The following is a 16653-nucleotide window of genomic DNA, read 5'->3' as shown; positions in this document are numbered from 1 at the left end:
AGATGGTAAGCAATCAGATATAGATTATTCATGTGCAATTGGGCAAAACATTTCCATATTACTCATTTTGTTTAAACTCACTTGATTAAAAGAAAAGGAAGAAAAGATAGCATACTTTAGACTATATTCAATCAATCTTAGTTCGTGTATCAGTTCATATAAGTCCAGGTTTTTCTGAAATCATCCTGCTTATCATTTCTTATAGCACAATAATGTTCCATCATAACCACATACCACAGTTTAATTAACTATTCCTTTTATTTCCAATTCTTAACTACCACAAAAAGAGTTTTATAAATATCTTTGTAAAATAGGTCCTTCCCCCACCATCCTTTTTTTTTTTTTTGGAATGTCTTTGGGATATAGCCTTAACAGTGAAATTTCTGGATCAGTGGACATGCACAGTTTTATAGCAATTTGGAAATAGTTCCAAATTGCTCTTCAGTTCATAACTGGAATTAGTTCATAACTCCATCTGAATCAGTTCATAACACCAACTGATTTAGTTCATAACTCCATCAAGAGTATATTAGTGGGTGGCTAGGTGGCACAGTGGATAAAGCACCGGCCCTGAAGTCAGGAGTACCTGGGTTCAAATCCGGTCTCAAACACTTAATAATTATCTGGCTGTGTGGCCTTGGGCAAGCCACTTAACCCCATTTACCTTGCAACCCCCCCCCCCAAAAGAGTATATTAGTGTCCCATTTTTCCTACATCTCTTCCAACATGCAACATTTTCTTTTTTTTGTACATTAACCAATCTGATAGCTGTGAGGTGGTACCTCAGAGTTATTTTAATTTGTAATTCTCTAATCAGAAGAGAAATTTTAGATTATTTTTCATAGGACTATAGATAACTTTCTTTGTCTGATATATATATATATATATATATATATATATATATATATATATATTTTCTTTTTTGTCTGTTCTTATCCTCTGACCATTTATAAATTGGAGATTGACTTGTATTTTTATAAATTTTATTCTCTATAGATTTGAGAAATGAAGCTCTTATTAGAGATGCTTGTTTCAATTTCCCCCATTTTATGCTTTTCTTTTAATTTTGATTGCATTGATTTTGTTTAGGCAAAAACCTTTTAATTTTATATAATTAAAATCATCTACTTTATACTTTGTAATATTCTATCTTCCTTGTCTTAAAATTTTCCCTTATCCGTAAATTTTGACAGATAAACTATTTTAAGCTCTCTGAATTTGTTAATGGTATCATTATATATAAATCACATGCCCATTTTGACCTTATTTTGGTGTACAGTGTGAGATGCTGGTCTATATTTAGTTTCTGCCACACTATTTCCCAGGTTTTCCCAGCAGTTTTTGTCAAATAATGAAGTTTTTGTTCCAAAAGCTTGGATCTTTGGGTTTATCATATACTAGATGACTATGATCATTTACTATAATGAAACTTATACCTATTCTATTCCTTTGATCCACCATTCTATTTCTTAGTCAGCACTAGATTGTTTTGATACAACTACATAATATGGTTGGACTACCTTCTTTTGCATTTTTTCATTAATTTCATTGATATCCATGAACTTTTCTTCTTCCAGATGAATTTTGTTATTGTTTTTATTATTTATAAAATAATTTTTTGATAGTTTGGTTGGTATGGCATTGAATATATAAATTAAGTTGTTTTTATTATATTAGCTTATACTATCAATAAGAAGTGAAGATTTTCCAATTGTTTACATCTGCCTACTTGTATAAAAATTGCTTATAGTTCATATATTTCTAGAGTTTGTCTTGGCAAGTACATTTCTAAGTATCTTAAATTGTCTATAATTTTTTTACAAGGCAATGAGGTTAAGTGACTTGCCCAAAGTCACACAGCTAGGCAATTATTAAGTGTCTGAGACCATATTTGAACTCAGGTCTTCTTGAGTTCAGGACTGGTGCTGTATAATTTTTAAAAATGGAATTTCTCTATCTTTTGCTGCTGGACTTTGTTGGTAACATATAGAAATGCTGATGATTTATTTGGATTTATTTTGTATCCTGCATTGCACAGACTGTTTACTTGCTTAGGTGGCTGCTAGTTTATAGGGGCCTTGCTGCAGGCCCCCTGCCGTGAGTCTGGCTGCTGCTGCCTCTCTTGGATCTTGCACCCTTCTACTCCAAAGAGACAGACCTGTTGGAATGTTAAGCTGCTTTCTTATTCCTATATCAATTCTGAAGTAGTTTCTAGTTTTTAGAAGGGAACTTGGGAGGATTTCAGAGGATTCATTTCATACTCCATCATCTTGGCACCAGAAGTTTCAATATGGGAACTTCTAAAAGACTTTATAAATTATTCTACTACAACTAGTAGCTAACGTTTATATAAAGCTTTAAGATTTACAAAGCTTTTTACGAAAATTGATTCATTTAATTCTCCCTCTAATCTTATCAAATATGTGTTATTATTATTATTCCTATTTTACAGACAGGAAGCTGAGGCATAGAGAAGGGAAATGACTTCTCAGGATCATTCAGTTAGGGAGTATCTGAAGCAAGATTCAAATTCAGTTCTTCTAGATTTTAAGTCTTACAATTCTGCCTCACTTAAATCTAATCCACACACAAGTCAGAACATTATCCCATGATGTCATTTGTTTTTGAAAATGAAGGATGAACATTGTATGAGTGAACTGCCCATCACTAACCACTGTACCTGATAATTGCCTCAGTCTGAATCTAGTGAATAAACCTCAGAGAGGAATAGTGTCTTATCGAGTTTTTTCAATAGCGATTCATCAAGAAAATTGATATTGACCCATATGTATCCTTGATTTTAGGAAGCCCTGGAATGGGCCATGAAGAACCATTTGTGGGGCCATGCACTCTTCTTGTCCAGCAAGATGGACCTGAGGACCTACAGCTGGGTCATGAGCGGGTAGGTAGGAAGCTGTATTTACTCACAAGTCATGTTATCTTCCCTACTTCTATTAGAGGATTGGGGGGTTGTGATGTGGGTGAGACTATAGGATTCTAAGAAATAAAAATGTGCATGGTATTTCATATTCTTCTTTAATGTCAACCAGACACAGATTCATCATTTGCAGATTTCTCAAATACAGACACAACAAGCCCATTCACAGAAAACCCTGCTTATATATTGCTATCAAAGGCTCATTATAATAGATATGTCCAGAGTGATTAAAATGGCTTTTATTAATTCTTTTTTTTTGCAAGGAAGGACCCTCTCTCCTAATGAAAGAAGGTCCCGAATTAGGACAATGTCCAATCTTATATGCAATTTGCAAAATTCCTTCCCTTCATGCCAATCATTGGCCAATCTAATCGATACATTCACCCCATATGGTTCCTTTCTCCCCCAGCCCTGGTCGATATACACTGAGCACAGGGAAGTAAACAGTAATATGGATGAACCTCCTTGAGCAGGGGTAATTGTAAAGGACAAGACCCTGGGTCAACTGGAAACCAGATGGGGTAGGTCTGCTCTAATCTCAGGTCTTGATCAACTTGGGGTCAATTCCTTTATCTTACTCTTACATACCTGCCCATAGGCACCAACACAGGCATACTCTAGTCTTTGTGATGTAAACTAATACTCTCCCCTTACATACTTGTGGAAGTCAAACATCCCCCACATTCCTTACAAATATTCTGACTCTTTCTTGCCAGGAAAAGAGTAAAGCATCTTAGTAATATTTTTATAGGGGATTTGGTCTATAAGATCATGCTTATTATTTATCTTCCCTTGGTGATATCTCTGACGCCAACTTAATGTTTATATGAATTGATCTTGTCTCTTGTGCAGAGGAAGACTGAATAGAAAAGGATTATTTGTAATATTTCTTTATTATGCTAGCAGGGGAAGCTATTCTACATGGTAATTAGCCTAGTCATTTTATTACCCTGGACTTCACTTTCCCCAGCTGTAATATGGGACTAGGAGTAGCTTTGCCTTATTTATGTCAAGGACAGCTTGGTGGCATAGTAGTTATAATGCCAGACCTGATGTCAGGAAGACTCATCTTCATTAGTTTAAAATCTGACCTCAGACACTATTTGTGTGACTGTGGACGGGTCACTTAACCCTGTTTGCCTCAGTGCTCTCCCTTACAAGATAAACTGAAGAAGAAAATGGTAAGCTGTTCTTGTGTCTTTGCTAAGAAAACCCTATATGTGGTCACAAAGATGTGACTAAAAAATGACTGAACAACAACAAAAACGTCAAGAAAATTTGTAGTGGTAAAAAATTTCAAAATGACATCATTAGAGTTTCAAACTCTTAAGATCAGGATAATGTTATAAAAGAGCTGCTGTTCTGGGAAATAATCCCTCTGGGGCTAATAGCAATGAGTATCTCAGCACTCCCACATTTGCAGGACTTGTCTCTGCTTCAGCTCTTTATTTTGGGCCATTGCTCTTTGATGGGACCCAGTGAATTGTGAAAAATATCTCCCACAGAATATCTTTAAATCTCAAATCAGTTGTAGACCTTATTATATCCTTGTTAAGTATATTCTGCAGTTTGTCATCAGTAGGATAATTTCTGGTCCCTGTTCCATGCCTCTTTGGTTATTGATAATGGTCATTAAGTGCTTGTGAGCATAGAATTATAAGCCTGGGCAACTTTATGTTTGTATTGAGAAAGGGAAAAAAAACAACCCAAAGCCCTATAATTGGGTCTATGAATTTGGCTCAGAAAACTGATATGCCATTAATGGTTGATGGGTGGCTAAGGAAGATGAAGAGGATGAAGAGGATAAGAAAAATAGCTGTTTTTTTTACAAAAAAACACAAATTGGGGTTTGATGACTTAAGAGATCTGTGGGTTATTAAGCCTTCTGCTTAGAGGATGAAGGGCTTTCTTTGTTGCATAAAATAGGATGACTCGAGAATTATAAGGGTTCAGGTCTCAACAACAAAGAGGAGTCATTTCCCCTCAGGACTGATCCACAGGCAGATAATTCCCTTATATGGTACAATATGTAACTGGGAACAATTTTCTCATTGGTAAAAAAGAAGATAATTACCTATTTCTTGTGGCTGTTGTGGAAATCAAATGAAATAACCTACATAAAGTAGTTTATTAACCTTAAATAGGTTAATAAATAGCTAGCTGGGCAAATGCTATTATTTTGTTGTTATGATCATTATTAACATTATTATCCTCATCAATGTTATTATTATTATTGTAGTCGTGACCCATGATTTGCTCAGAGACAAGCTTGTGTTTTCATAAATGCAGCATCTTGAAAAGCAGCATAAGACCTCTTTCATGTCTGAGGTGAATGGAAACCATTGTTTTCTCAGCTTGGTCTGTGATCCCAAACAGTGGATTGATTATAGTCCTTTTGTTTATTTTCAGCTTCATCAGTTCACTGGCTCTCAACGATCCCCTGCAGACTCTCTTCCAGCTCATGTCCGGGAGAATCCCCCAGGCAGCTACGGTATTGTACACATGAAATGTCCTCAACACCCACCCCTTGTGCCCTTTGTGTCGTGGGCTAGGAAGTATTGGAAAGTACAGTGTTGGCCTATTTTACAGTGAGAGGCAGAAGAATCCCATCACTGTTCTGTGGATTTCTCCTTCAGTCACATTGGCTCTTGTGGAGTGATTCTCATGATGCTTCAGGTTGGCTGCTGCTTCATCCTGGGAAGTAGATCATTATCATGATCGGTTGTACTTCTCAGTGAACCTAGGAGGGAGAATTAGTATTGTCACCTCTGTTTTACAGATGAGGAGACTGAGGCAGTAAGAGTTAATGTTTGAGCTAAGATATGGTAGATATGATACTGGAATTCATAGTTCTAGAGTTTTCTGATAATCATTGAATCTTGAGGTACCATGTTATTCCCTGGGGTATGGTGATAATCATAAAGAAACCACAGTCTGGACTTGCTTTACAAAGCCATGGAATCTCAGAGGTGGATGAAGAGAAGTTCAAAGAATTTCTCATCCAATCCCTTCTAAACATCCCTCTATGCAGCAGAATATTCCCTTAAAACATCCATAGGATATGACTGCTTACCCCTCACTAAATAGCTTCAAAAAATGACCAAATCTCTCTCTCTCTTTCTGTCTCTCTCTCTGTCTCTCTGTCTCCATCTGTCTTTCTGTGTCTGTCTGTCTGTCTGTCTCTCTCATACACACACACACACACACACACACACACACACACACACACACGCAAACAGAGGTTCTGTTTGTCCATAAAGCCATTGCCACCACCATATAATCATTTAGATACAACCTTGTAGTTCCAACCTGAATAAACTGAACCTGGTATTAAAATGTTTGAAGGAATCTAAAATAATCAATTCTTTTCTGAATCCCCATAGAAAGCATATTGTTAAAATGGAAACTTGAAGTGACATGATAGTAAAAGAGAGGTTTTCCTCCATCATAATAAATTTCCTGAATTTGCTTGATAAAAGTGGTTGCTTCAACAATACCCCAGGAATCATTTCAGCATTTTTCTACCATAATAAATGTGCAGTGTAAAGAAGTACAGTGTTCAGTTATTAGTGCATCTACCTTAAATGAGGCAACTATTTCAGAATTTAAAAAAGTTGTAAAAACAAAATTAAAATTGAAAATAGTAAAGGCCAAATCCTGAAAATGGAAGTTAAGACTGGAGGGAGATATATTGATATATCTATAAGAATCAAAATCTGGAAACTAAGCAGGATTCTGAAGGAAACTGTTTGAAAATGATATTTTTTTCCATAGTTCATCAATGAAACATCTAAAATTTATAGAGACAATAAAGTTCTTGAAAACAAAACAAAAAAACCCCTCAGATCCTATAGCTAAGTATGATTAGGAAGTAAGCTGATGGAAAGTAATATTTATCCATAGTTCATTAATATAACTGCTAAAATTTGTGGAAATGATAAAGTACTTGAAATAAAAAGATGAAAACCCTAAGTAACATGATAGCAAAACAGAAGTTTTTCCTCATTGCAACCAACTTTCTGAATGTGTTTGATGAAAATGGATACTTAAACAAACCAAAGAAAACATTGAAATAAGAAAAATAAATCAGTATATGAGGGAGGCATGGGATCCAGGAAGAAAAGTAATAGGTTTTTGCAGGCCAGAGAAGGGAAAGATATTCTACAGCCTTCACACTAGGTTGGCAGCCTAGGTCTGAGGCTCACCCAGGGAGCTGGCAGTGACAGTGCCTTGTCTATTTGCTGACAAAATTTGGGCACATCCTATCTTGTGAAACTGAAGGGCTGAGACAGGACTGGAATTCTGTATTATGAAGGTATCACAATCATTGTTATTATTTTGACTGGCCATATTCATCCTGAAGTAACTCTTCTGATCCTTCACTATCTCAGTCTATAGGTATGTTTCAGGGTATACCGTGAGTTAGTGTAGTATATATGGTTCTTCTGTTTGTTATCCCTTAAAATGGATTATAGCTATCATGACTTTAAGTTCTCTAGGTTAAATATTTCTGATTATTTCAACCACTCCTCTTACAACCTTTTTACCATCCTGGTTACCTTCTTTGGGACAATCTCTAATTTATCATTTTTCCCCTTACTGATGATCTCCCTAAAATGTAGTATGTAGAATCAGACTCAATATAAGCACTTGTAGTTGACTTGTGATTACAATAATATTTGTTTCCTTTAGTAGATCATTTAAACTCTTTGGGCCTTTGCTTCCTAATCTGTTAAATGATAGCACTGGACTAGATGGTCATTAATGTCTCCTCTAGATGATGTATTTTTGACTTTTTAAAGATAATTTTCATTTCTTGCATTTTTTGACTTTTTTTTGGAAATCATTTCTTTTTAAAATTTTATTTTTAATTTATGTAATAAAACAAATATTTCCATAATATAGTACAATGAAAAAGATGATTGCATGTGAAATTGTAAATCTGCTATGCACAATTTGCTATTGCTTTCATATTCACCAAAATTATCATGTAAAGTTCTTTTTCTTCCCTTCCCACATCCCCTATCTTAGAGATGGCTACCATTAGACACAAATAAGTATATATATATATATATATATATATATATATATATATATATATATATATAACTATTCTATACATGATTCTATTTATTAGTTCATTCAGTGGATGCAGTTATCATCTTTCTTCATAAGTCCTTTATAGTTAATTTTGGCATTTATAACCAAAATAAACCTATTCTCTAAAAGAATTCATTTCTTAATGCAGCCCAAGATAGCATTACTTTTTCTTTTTTGGCTGCTATATTGCAGTATTGACTCACATTAATCCTTTAAAAATCTTCTAAAATTCCTGGATCCATTTCATAAAAGTTGATGTAGGCCTCCTTATCCCTTTGCTTTTTTATATTTGTGAAGTTTATTTCTTTAAACCCAGGTAAGACTAGTTTTTTTCCCTGTTAAATTGTGTCTTATTATATTAAACCCAGCTGGTCAGTCTTCTCAGATCCTGACTGTCATCTAACATAGTAGCTATTCCTACTTGCTTGATACCATTTTCAAATCTGACTAGTAAGACCTCTTTGGCTTTATCAAGTTTGTTGATAAAAATATCCAGTTGCACACAGGTTTAAAATTCCCAAGGAACTGCACTAGCAACTTCCTTTCAAATTGACATTGAATGACTAATGATACTCTGACTCCTCTCTTCCCTAAGTCACCAATCAAGTTCCTTATCCTATTGGGCAGATCTCTCCATTTTGTTTGCAAGACTAGCAGGAGAGACTGTCAAATGTTTACCTGAAATGTAAGCCAGCTCTAAATATGGCTTTCTCCTGAACTGCCAGTTTAGTGTTTTTGGGTTGTGGTCTTGTTTTGAACCTCTAACTTCAAAGGAGTGAAGGGAGTTCATCCACTTTGAATGAAGATTAGTCATGCTCTATAATTTATAGTCTTGGAGATTTTCCTGGCACTGAAAAGAGAAGGGACTTACCCATTGTCATATAACATGTGTCAGAGGGAGGACCTGAACCAAGAATTTCCTGATTTCCCAAAGTCTCTACTTGATTCCATGCAACTACCAGTCTGGTTGTTATGGTTGTTCATTCTGTTCTCGAAGAGAACCAATAACATTATGAGAATGATGTCTTGATTTGAATTGGGTTTAAGTGATTCAGAATTGCCCAAATTGTCAGTCTCACTTTTTCCTTCAAAATCATAGAAGTCCAGTGGCAAGATAAAAGTCAAGATGACTGGTAACAGCCTGGAATGCAATGGATGACTCTGACCTTTTAAAAAACTATGTCTCTTAAAAAAAATTAGTTTCTATTCCTGGAACAGTATTTCTTTAACACAGTACAATGAAAAAGATGATTGAAAGTGAAACCGCAAATCTACCATGTACAACTTGCTATTCCCTCCAAATATACAAGAAAATGAGGACAAATTATTAGGGCCTGTTCTTGATGAAGCCATGCTAATTCTTCGGGATCTCTGTGTGCTTTTCTAGTTGTTTGCCAACCACCACTTTGCTAATACTTGCAATCATTTCCCCCAGGAATCACAAGTCTAACTCACAGGTCTCAGTTTACAGCATTCATTGTCTTTTCTTCTTAAAAATTAGAATAACCTTTACTTTTCTTGAGCCCTGTGACTCTTCATGGTCTTTTGAACATTACTAGCAGGACTTTATACTCATATCGACTATTCCTTTCAATGCCCTAGATTGTTACTATGGTTCACCTGGGCCTGTTGACTTGAACTTATTCATTAAGGCAAGCTCTCTCCCTACTTCTCTTGGCACTGTCTGCATTTTTTATTTTTGCCTTATTCTCCCAAAGGAGGTTTTCAAGTACCAATTTGGATAGGACATTTGAGGAGGAAAGGAGTGGGATTGAAAAGACCATTAGTGTATATAGGGGAGCATTCTGACCTCTATCTTGCCTATTATCTGCTGGTTTCTTCAACTTCAACATGCATGAGGCTAATTAGCACTTCAGAGCTAACTCATGAACTGGTGAATTATCTTATTATTCATAAGGTATTCATAAGACATGTGAGTGGCTGTCTCACTCTTCAGGTGAAGCTATGAGGGGGTGACAGTCTGGCTAGTGAGTCTTTAGGTTCCTCAATGGAATAATGCATCTTGTGATATTGCTACTTCTTATCCCATATTTGGTGAAACTCAAAGACTCCTGAACCTCATCTTATATTTTAATCTGTTTTTGCACACATTCTCTAAGTTAGCATACATATGATAGTCATTTTTTCAACTCTCTTTGCCCTTGACTATCCACCAGGAGAGGCACTAGCAGATACCCCAGTGGCTAAAATGTGAGCAAAGGAGGAGGAAAGGGGAGGAAGATAAAGTAGCCTGGATTATTATTCAACTGCCTGCTGATAAAGAAGAATCATCTGATCGATTACTTTAATGCTCTCCCAGCATTGAACATAGCCAGGAGATGAGACTAAAATCAATTCTGGTCATCTATTAGTTTTTGTGTTTTGGCTGGTCTTTTTTATCTTAATATATTTTTAAATATTGTAAGTGAAATACAAAGAAGTCTGGGATCATGGTGGTGCTTTGGAAAGAGTGTTGACTTTATAATTGGAAAATTTAGGTTTGAATTCTGATTCTTTACTGACTGTGACAAGTCATCTCACCTCCCTAGATCTATTTCCTCTGTAAAATGATGAATGACATATAAGGTATTTTCCACTTCTAAATCCAGGATCTTCAGATCTTTGATTTTACTTAAAAATTAAAATGGGGCAACCCAGCCCAGCCCAGCCCAGCCCAGCCCAGCCCAGAGATCATCAGCAACAGCTTGAAGGGGCGGTGAGAGAACTCTGCTAAAAATTAAAATGGGAGTTATTTTTAGAAAAAGACAGCACACACATATATGCACACACTCAAGATCACATAGATAGTAAGTGAAAGAAGTGGAATTTTAACTTTTTTTTTCCTGACTCTAAATCCAATGTCCTTTCCATTAAAACTGATCAAGCAATAACTATCTATTAAGCTATGTTCAGGCACTATGTTTGGTGCTGAATATATATAAAACAAAACAGAAAAATAAGCCCTGTTCTCAGAGAGCTTATATTCTATCAAAATCCTATTTAAACCACTATGCTTCTCAGAAGTATTTCAATAGTTACTGTGGGGACCTGGGACATAATTAGAGAGCTGGCTTCTAGAGCTACACTGCCAAGACTGTTGCATTTTTTAAAAGTGACCTTTTATTAACCTCCCCAAGATGAATCTCCCATCACTGAATTTCAGACTGTTTTGGGGGGAGATGATCTTTCATGATTGGCTACTTCGTCGTCATCATCATTGTTATCTTGTCAATAATGAAGACAATAACAGTTGACATTTATCTAATTTTCTTAAAGTTTATAAAGCACTTAGACTACATTGTTTTATGAGGAATATGGTGGCTGTTTTCAGATATTGGAAAGGCTGTCATATAAAAGAGCCATTAACTGCATTCTTTATAGCTATCAAAGGCAGAAAGAGGGTTATAGGTGGAACTTGGGTGACAGGAGGTAGATTGTTGCACCATGTGATCAAGAACTGCTTAACACACCTGTCCAAAATGGAATGTGCCTGTGTCTTGAGGTAATGAGTTTTCCATCACTGGAGGTATTTAAATAGAAACAAGAGGAACCTTTTAGTTTAAAGGCATCCCAGACAGCTAGATGGTGCAGTGGCTAGACTGCTGAGTCTGGAGTCAGGCAGACTCTTCCTGAGTTCAAATCTGGTCTCAGACCTTTTATTAGCTGTGGGATCATGGGCAAGTCACTTGACCCTGTTTACCTCACTTTTTCATCTGTAAAATGAGCTGAAGAAGGAAATGATAAACCACTCCTTTGGGGATAAAGAATCAGACAAGACTGAATAACAATAATTATTTTTGAATAAAGCTTCTTAACCTGGGAATCTATGAATATATTTCAAGGAGTTCATAAAAATGGATGTGAATAAATTACATCATTATGTATTTAATTGCATCTTTTTGTAATTGGTTTCCTTTTCAATTCTTTTTTTTTTAGCTTTTGAAAGGCAATGGGGTTAAGTGGCTTGCCAAGGCCACACAGCTAGGTAATTATTAATTGTCTGAGGCTAGATTTGAACTCAGGTACTCCTGATTCCAAGGCCAGTGTTTGATCCACTGTACCACCTAGCTGCCCCTCCTTTTCAATTCTGTGAATTTTATTTTATTCATTTAACAGCCTTATTTTAAGAAGGGGTTCTTAGATTTCACCAGCCTGCCAAAAGGTCCAAGACACAAAAAATGTTAAAGAACCCTAGATGTAGAGGGATTAGTAGATTGGATAGGGGTAGGTCTAGTTGATTTCTGACTTATACTCTTCTAAGTCATGTTCCTGGCATCTAATCCCCATCTTCCAGGCTGCTTCTTAACTGATATTCTTTCAATATATACTGGTCCCCTCACTTGTTTATTTTCCCTGACTTCCTGGAACATAAGGTGATAGCAGTGCCATTGAGAAAAGATAAGAGGTCAGAAAAGGTTGCTGGAATATAGAAATCTGGTGGAAACTGCTGAGACTGCAGATAGTGATTCTTCAATTCAAGGAGACCTTGACTAATCCTGAAAGGTTAGCAGAAGCATCAAGAGAATCTCCTACTTTAGCTGGGAAATTGTAACAAATGAATCACCCTTCCAGTCCCGAGATTCTATAATCCTATGATTCTCAGTAGATATCCTCCTTTTCTCATTGCTTGTAATACCAATTCAAGGAAATTCCACCGACCTGCCTTCTTTCTCCCCTCTTGTTTTTCAGTGCTGTGGGGACAAGCAGTGGGGAGACTGGAGGCCACATCTGGCTGTTATGCTGTCCAACCAGGCCGGAGACCCTGAATTGCATCAGCGAGCCATCATTACTATGGGGGACACCCTGGGTAAGGCAAAGGAAGCAGATTTTTTTTCTCAGAATCACTCAGAGAAGCCTCAACATAGACTCTGCCCAAAAAAAGACAGTTCTATTCCCCAGATACCCAGTTCTCTTTGGATGGGAGGTCAATGAATTGACACAAATTTATTAAATGCTTGGTTCTATGGAAGACACAAGGACAAAAATAAATCATTTCCTGTCCTCAAGGAACTTCCATTCTACTTGGAAGATAGACATTCTCAGAAACCTTGGGGAAAGAGCTAAGATTTGCTGTTAATTTTGTGTATCTCTACTTATCTCCTTCATGAAGAATTTTAAATATAGGTCTTAATTCTACAGAGTCAAAGGCAGCACAGTCGCATTCCACTCCTTTAGGAATGACAGCAGTAATTAGAAACACCAATGAATTTCTAACCAGAAATCATTTTACTTTGACTAAATACTCTTCCATTTTGCCTCCCTCCCAACACACCTGTTCCTTATTTATTTGCTAATTTTCAAAAGGATCCAAATTCCTGAGACTGAGAATATGGGAGTGGTGGCATGAATTTCTTGGTTTTTCCCATCAGAAGATATCCATGAGTGGCCCCTCAAATACCAGTATTCACTGATCTTTGCATGGGACCTTCCTCTGGTGACTGGTTCAATCTTGACTGACCTTTCGCTTTTCTCATTCAGCTGGGAAAGGGCTATTGGAGGCAGCTCACTTCTGTTACTTGATGGCCAATATGCCTTTTGGTCACTACACTGTGAAGACAGACCACCTGGTTTTGCTGGGCAGTAGTCACAGGTACATGAATATATTAGCAGATGGGAGGTTGATGGAACATGTGTGAAGAGAGGACTTTTTTTTAAAGCACAATTTGAATTTTACAATTTCTCTTATATTTGATTTCATCTTCCTTTCATGAGACCCTCCAGGCCAGTGTTGTTTCCTTGGGCAATACCCCTGGGTGACATCTTTGGATACAGAGAAATGATGCATGCTCCATAATGGACCTCCAAGGGTCTGCAGATACCACTTGAATTGAGAAATACTTTAGTATTAAATGTATTTGGCCACCAGGTGGTGCTCTGCTTCCACTGACTGAAAACTACCCAAATAGCATTTTGGAGCGATAGAGAAGTGCATTAAGAATCCCAAGCTCTCTTTGGAAGGTTCTGGGTGCCTGTGACAGCCAGGGATGACCTGAATCTCTTTAAGAAATTGGATTTCTTTCTTCCTTTGTCATATTCTTTTTTCCTCTCCTTCTTCCTAATGCTCAGTATCCTAAGGCTGCTACTCCTGGCTACCCAAGCCCAATCACTCTCTATCTCAACACTGTTCCTACTAGCTCTTCCTAGGGATACTCTATGTTCTGGACCCACTCCCATCCCCAACTCCCTTATCAATGGTTTCCAGTCTCATTCTGATTGAAGCCCTTGTCCTTGCTAGAGGATTATTAGTCCGACATAGAAGTTGTCCTATGTGAATTCCAAAAGTTTGTGTCTCTCTGTTAATATGTTGTCCTTCTTGGGTGCCATATTTGCATTTTAAGAGGAAGTTTCTGGAGACAGGGTTTTAATCTAGGTTATGTCAACAAGCATTTATTAAGTATGTCAATCATTAGGGATTCAAAGAAAGACAAAAACAGTTCCTGTTTGCAAAGAGCACACAGTCTAATAGGGATGACTATATGCAAACAAATAAGATGTGTACTGGATAAATTGAAGTTAATTTCAAAGAGAAGGCAATAGTGCCTGCTTCAGGGAACTCAAAATCTAATGAAGGAAGCTACATTTAAATAAGTATGTACAAAGAAGATAGATATTTATCTAGTTATATCTTATTTGTACTTTGCTTTTGAAGAGGATGATGACATCAGGGAGGTGATGCTATGACATGGATTTAAGTGAGAGAGAGGGCTGCGCAAAGTCACCAACCTCACTTTCTCTCCTGCAGTCTCTATCTCTCTAGCATCTCACTAGATCTATCTATCTATCTATCTATCTATCTATCTATCTATCTATCTATCTATCTGTCTGTCTGTCTGTCTATGCATGTCTCTATATATCTATCTAGGGCAACTGGGTGGTGCAATGGATAGAGCACTGACCTTAGAGTCTTGAGGATGGAGTTCTAATCCCAGACTCAAACACTTGATGTTTATTAGCTGTGTGACCTTGGGCAAGTTTCTTAACCATTATTGCCTTGTATCCAGGGTCATCTTCAATCATCCTGATTCATATCTGGTCACTGGATCCAGATGACTCTGGGGGAGAAAGTGAGGCTGATGACTTAGAACAGTCCATCTCACTCAAATCCAATTCATGTGCTTGTCATGGCACCAGCTCCCTGATATCATGGTCTTCTTTGAGAATAAAGAACAACCCCCCCATCACCTATCAATCTATATATGTGTCTGTCTATGTATCTGTGTATCTATGATTCTATCTGTTTATCTATCCATATATTTATGTATGTATCAAATTAGAGGAATGTATTCTTAGAAGGAGGGTACCAGTATTAAGGGGGACTGGGGAAGACTTCTGGCAGAAAGTGGGATTTGAAATGAGACACAACAGAAGCTAGGGAAGTTAAGAGGCAGAGACGAAGAGGAAGGAGAAAATTCTGGGTAGGGGAACCAACTAGTGGTCCCTATGCACAGATATCAGGAAATGGAGTATCACATAAGAGGAACAGCAAGGAAACTAGTGTCCCTGGATTTTAGAGCATCTGGAGGAGAATAAGGTCTAAGAAGACTGGAAAGGTAGGAAGGAGTCAATTAGAGGTGTGACTCTAAATCTAGGGAGGCCATAGGATATAGTAAAAGAGGAGAAATATCTAAAGTCCCAGGACCTGGCTTCAAATCTCATCTCTAATTCTTGTAACTTTGAATTTCCTGACTGCACTTTCCTCATTTGTAAAGTTTGTTTTGGATTAGCTGGTCTCTGAGATCCCTTCCAGCTTTAAATCTATGATCATTTTATGATTCTCTGTTTAGTTTTAGGCACCAAGACAAATTGGTGGTTGAGAGATTTTGAGCAGATGAAATTTTTGATTTCCTTTCTGATAATCAAATGTGATAGCAACTTATTCTGACTCTTCATAATTTACTACATGGCTAGTCCTTTGATTTCTGCCTTAGCAGAATTTCCATTATTTTCTCTCCTCCGTGAACCTCTGATACTTGCTTCCTTGATGTCATTCTTTTCAGAATATTATTTCATTGAAAGGATTTGTTGCCTAGGTTCCATCTTGCTCTGGTGTTGGGTTCTCTGGATTTGACTAGGCAGGTCTTAGGACAGTAGGGCCAGTCCATCCCCAGAACTGAGGATGGTTTTTATTAGGCAAATGGCTATTTTCTGGGACTTTAGCATTTGGGGGGGGACCTCTTGGAAAATACACCTATCCATTTTCCAAGTATAGAGAATTGACAGTTCATTCACCATATGAGTGGAATAGCCCCAATGAGATGTTTCCCTATACTGCAAAGAGGAGGATGTAGGATATGCTATTGTCTAGATTCAGCTTGTTTTGCTTGATTCTCTAGTAAGAAATTCCATGTGTATATTTTACAGCATTTTCTTACATTTTCTTCCCAGTTTTAGAAGGCAGATGTAGTGGGGAGATCAGAACATTTAGGCTGGGTCCATCTAACATCTCATTAATAACTGTCATACTAAAGTAATTTACTCAGAGATCAAAACCCTACCATAGTTGGGTGGTGGTGTGTTTGTATGCCTATAAGCTCTCATTTCTTTCTTAGACCTCACATTCTTTTATATATCACTATTCTTTGGTTTTAGTCAGGAGTTTTTGAAATTTGCAAATA

The 16653-nt window shown here is 36.9% G+C and overlaps 1 protein-coding gene across 1 annotated transcript in view; it reads left to right on the top strand.

Annotated features, from left to right (window-relative positions):
• SEC16B (SEC16 homolog B, endoplasmic reticulum export factor) overlaps positions 1 to 16653 on the top strand; it is an 88790-nt gene that overhangs the window by 20939 nt on the left and 51198 nt on the right. The window contains exons 11-14 of the mRNA XM_074222111.1: positions 2805 to 2902; positions 5348 to 5429; positions 12728 to 12845; positions 13517 to 13628. Of these exons, the coding sequence (XP_074078212.1) occupies positions 2805 to 2902; positions 5348 to 5429; positions 12728 to 12845; positions 13517 to 13628 (410 nt within the window). The remainder of the gene's footprint in view (positions 1 to 2804; positions 2903 to 5347; positions 5430 to 12727; positions 12846 to 13516; positions 13629 to 16653) is intronic.

The sequence above is a fragment of the Macrotis lagotis genome, chromosome 2 (genome assembly GCF_037893015.1).
Source record: "Macrotis lagotis isolate mMagLag1 chromosome 2, bilby.v1.9.chrom.fasta, whole genome shotgun sequence".
In the NCBI taxonomy this organism is placed as follows: Eukaryota; Metazoa; Chordata; class Mammalia; order Peramelemorphia; family Peramelidae; genus Macrotis; species Macrotis lagotis.
This window is presented reverse-complemented; position numbering and strand designations above follow the sequence as displayed.